General features: G+C 56.9%; 1 protein-coding gene across 1 annotated transcript; it reads right to left on the reverse strand.

The window, feature by feature from the left end:
- Positions 1–292: 292 nt before the first annotated feature.
- On the reverse strand, positions 293–1,933 carry LOC125048603 (the record flags this gene model as incomplete). Its single annotated transcript, XM_047647350.1, has 1 exon — positions 293–1,933. A coding segment is annotated over exon 1 (1,641 nt), but the record flags the coding sequence as incomplete, so codon positions are not given.
- Between the last annotated feature and the right edge of the window lie 2,724 nt (positions 1,934–4,657).

A 4,657-nucleotide genomic window follows, 5' to 3' on the forward strand; every position in this document is an offset into this window, starting at 1 on the left:
CGGATGCCACACAAATAGTGCACTGGACCTTTCCCGTGCATTCTGCCGCTTTATGGCCGGCTATTCCGCATCTGTAGCACTGTAGGCTGCGGTCTTCCGCCGTGCATCGGCCCGCTACGTGTCCCTTCTCCAGGCACCTGTAGCAGCGTAGCTCTCTGGGCATATGGACGGCAACACGCGCCGCCACCCATCCGACGAGCAACCTTCCTTCGGTCAGCTTCTTTGCAGCTGTGATCGGGCACGTCACCCACGCCGCGGAGAGCCCACTTCTGTCCGGGCGGACTCCACTCACCCGAATTTGATCTGTGGGGCACTCTCCTTTTGCCGATACCGCAAGACGGATTTCTTCGGCTGTGACTGAGTCATCTAGTCCGGATATGCGGACGCTCGTAACTTTTTGAGGTCTAGCCACTTTTACGCTTTCTGCGGGCAGTACCTCCTTTAATTTGTCCGCGAGAGAGTTTGCGACGCCGTCCTTCCCAGTACCGGGAATTAGTAGTATGGCGGCCCCGGTCACTCCACGGCGGAACTTGACCGCCTCTAAGCCGAGGCCGTTGAGGTCGATCTTCTGCCTCGCTTCCTTTATAATGTCGGCGTAGGTGAGCCCCTTCTGCTCGGCCTCTTTTACTAATGTAATGCTCACGGCTGCAGAACGTGTCACCCGGAGCTTTGGTGAAGCCTTCTTCTTCGGGCTAGTCTTCGAACTAGCGCGTGCCTGGCGCACTCTCGGCGAAGTCGGCAGGTCATTGACATCCTTACCTCGTTTGCCAACTACAACCCATGCGCTCTCGCCATCTCGGCTCTTAACGCCTAGGTTTGTAGGGAGCGCAACGGTGGCGGACGTAGAGGGCACTTCTGGTATGGGCACACTCTTACTGCTCTCGCCAGATGCTTTGGCTTTCTTCTTCTTCCTATTTTTCTTCATTTCTGAGGCCTGTCGGGCAGTAGCTGGGATTGAAGCAACTGCTTCGACTCTGCCTTTTGTGGCTATATCTGCCGCGAGCGGGGGACGGACTCGTTGCGCGGGATTGAGCCTTGGCTCCAGGTCCTCAAGGCGTGCATTGAGCCTTTCCCCGAGATTTCGGTAGATACGGGCTTCCATCTCTTCGAGGCCCGGCATCTGCGTCTCCATTCGCTTCTTGAGCTCCTCTATTTCACGATGGAGGCGCTCATTGTCCGCGCGTAGCGCACGCGTCTCTTCTGAAATAGTTTTCTGTGCGAGCGCAGCTGCATCCTTTCTAATGTCAAGTACAGCTTGTTTGAGGGCTTGAACGAAGCCGCCTTTTAGGTTGCTCGATTTAGTGGCAACTTTTGTTACCACTTCGAGACTGGCCTCCATCCGTTTTAAGACGGTGGCTGTCGTGTCCGATCTGTCTCCTCCATAGAGGGTACACTCTTCATTCTCCGATAGCGACAATGTCGATCGGGTCTTGCGAGCCTGCGCAACTGAGTCCAGAATCTCGGCCTCAGCGCGTGTTCTCTTCTCTTCTCGCTGCGCCTTACGGTAGGCTTCTTCAGCAGCGAGGCCGACGTATTCTCCCGTTGTGGGTGGCTTGACTCGTCCTTTCTTTTTCCGGTCCTTGGAGCCGGGAGTGTCTGTGGAACTACCCTCACTCTCTTCTCTACCTCTCTTGGGAGCTGATCTGCAGCTCCAGAAACGGCCAAATGACTCCCGGTCCAGTGACCCGACTCGGCTCGCCGATGGCGTGGACGACACACTAACCATCGACTCGACATCCGGCTCAGATATCCGCGCGGTTGCGCTTTCCTCAATTGCTGTAGATGTGTCTGGGATCGGCAGTCGATCCAGAACAACTCGCAGCTTTCTCGTCTTCTCTATACTTTCCTGCTTTTCCTCTTTACTCCACCTCTTCTCCGTAACATCTCCATCTCCTTCTACTTCTAAGTTGGTTTTGTTTTGATTATTTTCCATATTTGGTTTAGGTACATGGGGGATATAAAACGTCCACCCGGGCGGAGGCCCCTGCACCCGAGTAACCCTAATACCGCTTGGATGTCGGGAATTATCCAAGGGTTGGCCGCTAGAAGCTCGACTTTACTGATCGAACGACCCGCTTACCCTTCGGAAGAGCGGGGGTGCAGCGTCACGCGAGGCCTCAAAGGGCGCCACAACGCGTGCACATTCAGGGTTTTTTATTGTGGTTTTCCTTCCACTCGGACCGGCCGGTTAAGGCAAGCCCACTGGCAAGGTACAATCCGCGAGACATGTCCACGACAATTGCACGAAGTACCAGTTTGCCCGGCGGGGGGTCGAGACCCCTGACCGACGACGACACATCGCCGTCACGGCCCACCGCGCCACAGTTCCACCACAACCACTGAGTGTCGTGATGTATCCATCACCTTACCACGCTACAAATCAGCAGCTGATTCCAAAACTCAACTAGTTTCCGTGCACCGCATCTCGCATATTTCCCGAAAGAAAGAGTCGAGAGCAGCCGAGGTCCAGTAACAAGTGCGTAGCAGCGCAACGAAATGGACACCCTCTCCAGTCACCCCTCGCACAAATCAAAGGTCCCCCAGCCTCACCTTTGAGATCAAATGATCTCTCCAGCTTGCCAGGGACTAGCGGACTCGTCTCCGCTGGGCGCTGATGCCCTCTCCAGAGACTGGCCTCCAAGATAAAGGCCAGCCTGTATAGCCTCCTTATTTGCTTCCCCTTTGCGACGGCATTGCTGCGGTCGCTCCAGGTACTGGGCCCCCCCGGCACGACAAGCCTAGGAGCCGCGGGTAAATCCATCCGCGGAGGGGGGGAACCTAACCTAACCTAACCTAACCTAACCTAACCTAACCTAACCTAACCTTTTTTTTTTTTTTTTTTTTTATGAAGGAGGTTAAAATGCACAATTGCAGGCCCGCGGGCGTATGCAGTCGCTACCGCGGGGACTGTGGGGATGGTTATCTCTTATCCCTCTGCTAACCAGAGGGGAGAAACCCGACCCACTAAAAATTCCTCCTAGGCCCTCCATATCACCTGCAGTGCCAGACACATCCATTCTGAATGAATGACATCTGGCACCGCATTGAATTCCCCGGGGGTCGCACAAGGCATTCAACCCAGGGAATTCAGGCGAATATGTCCGCATAAGGGCTCAACGACGGCGCAGCTGAACGCTGTTGGGCGTACGCTCTTCGCGTCCAGCCCCCGCGCCCACGCCACGCCTTCGCCGAGCACAACCCCTCCGGCCATCGCCACACACCTCCCGCTGACGCTCAGCAGCCTCCTTCTGCAGCAAAACGCGCTCACAGAAGAAAGCTACCGCTCGCCATGCCTCTTGGCTACCAAGCATTGCTGCAACAACGCTCGGTAGCGAGAGGTCCGTCCCGATGACCGACACTAGGTCGTGGCGTTGCCTCGACCAAGTGGCACATTCAGCCAGGGTGTGCTCCGCCGTGTCCTCCGGGGCGCCACAATGGTGGCAGATGGGATGGATTTCCCGTCCCGCTACCTTGTGCAGAAACCGTCCGAAGCACCCATGCCCGGACAGCATCTGCGCCATCCGAAAGGACACAGCCCCACCCGGACGATTCACCCATTCCCGTAAAAATGGGCGAATCGCCTCCACTGTTCTTAAACCCGCCCTTGGCATAGCCAGATCATGGGCCCACCTATTAAAGGTGTCCTCCCTGGCTTGCCTCCTCGCTGGTCCGACCAATTCGGCCCATCGGCCATCTGCTCTCGTCTCACACTTGAGACGATACAGGCCACTTAGGGCCACCGCCTCGAACTCCCAGGGCGGAGTCCCCGCCAACAGGCACGCCGCCTCGAATGAGACAGTCCGATAGCAGCGAGCTGCCCGAACCGCCATCACTCGCTGCGGCCTCCTGAGCAGGGCGCGGTTCTTCGCCCCCAGCCTATCATCCCATATTGGGGCCCCATACAAGGCCATACTGCGTATGACACCGCAGTACAGCCTCCGTACACTCTGCTGAGGGCCCCCAATATTAGGCAGAAGCCTTGCTAGCGCCCCCGCTGCCCCCACTAACTTCCCCCCGAGAGCCTTAAAGTGGGCCTCAAAGTTCCAGCGACCGTCCAAGACGAGACCAAGGTATTTCATCTTGGACGACACCGGAACCCTTACTCCTTCCACCATCAGGACCGCCCCAGGAGGTGGACCATTCCGAGGGCCATGGAACAATAGGGCGTCCGTCTTATCGAGAGACACCCTAAGTCCCAGGGCCCCTATCCGTCTAACAGTAAGGGAGGTGCCAACCGTTGCAAGTCGAGCCACCTCCCCATAGCTTGCCCCACTGGCCACTACGAGGGTATCGTCTGCATAGCAGAAGACGCGCAATCCTGGCAGAAGCGCGCCCCGCAATACCCAATCGTAGGCCATGTCCCACAGGAGTGGCCCTAGGACCGAGCCTTGAGGTACCCCACACCGCACAGGGTGGTAACAGACCGTGCCCTCTCTATTGGAGTACACGATCCGTCTCTCCGCAAAATAGTCCCCCACTATCCGGCGCAGATACAGAGGGACCTCAAAAAATTCAAGGGCCTCTCCAACCACGCCAAAAGGGAGACTATTGAAGGCATTGGCAATATCTAATGATACTGCCAATGCCCTTCCACCCCCGCTAACCACCCCACCGGTGTGAGACCTCAGGTCCCGAAGAGCATCTAGCGTCGACCGAC

Source organism: Pieris napi, chromosome 4 (assembly GCF_905475465.1).
Source record: "Pieris napi chromosome 4, ilPieNapi1.2, whole genome shotgun sequence".
Classification (NCBI taxonomy): Eukaryota; Metazoa; Arthropoda; class Insecta; order Lepidoptera; family Pieridae; genus Pieris; species Pieris napi.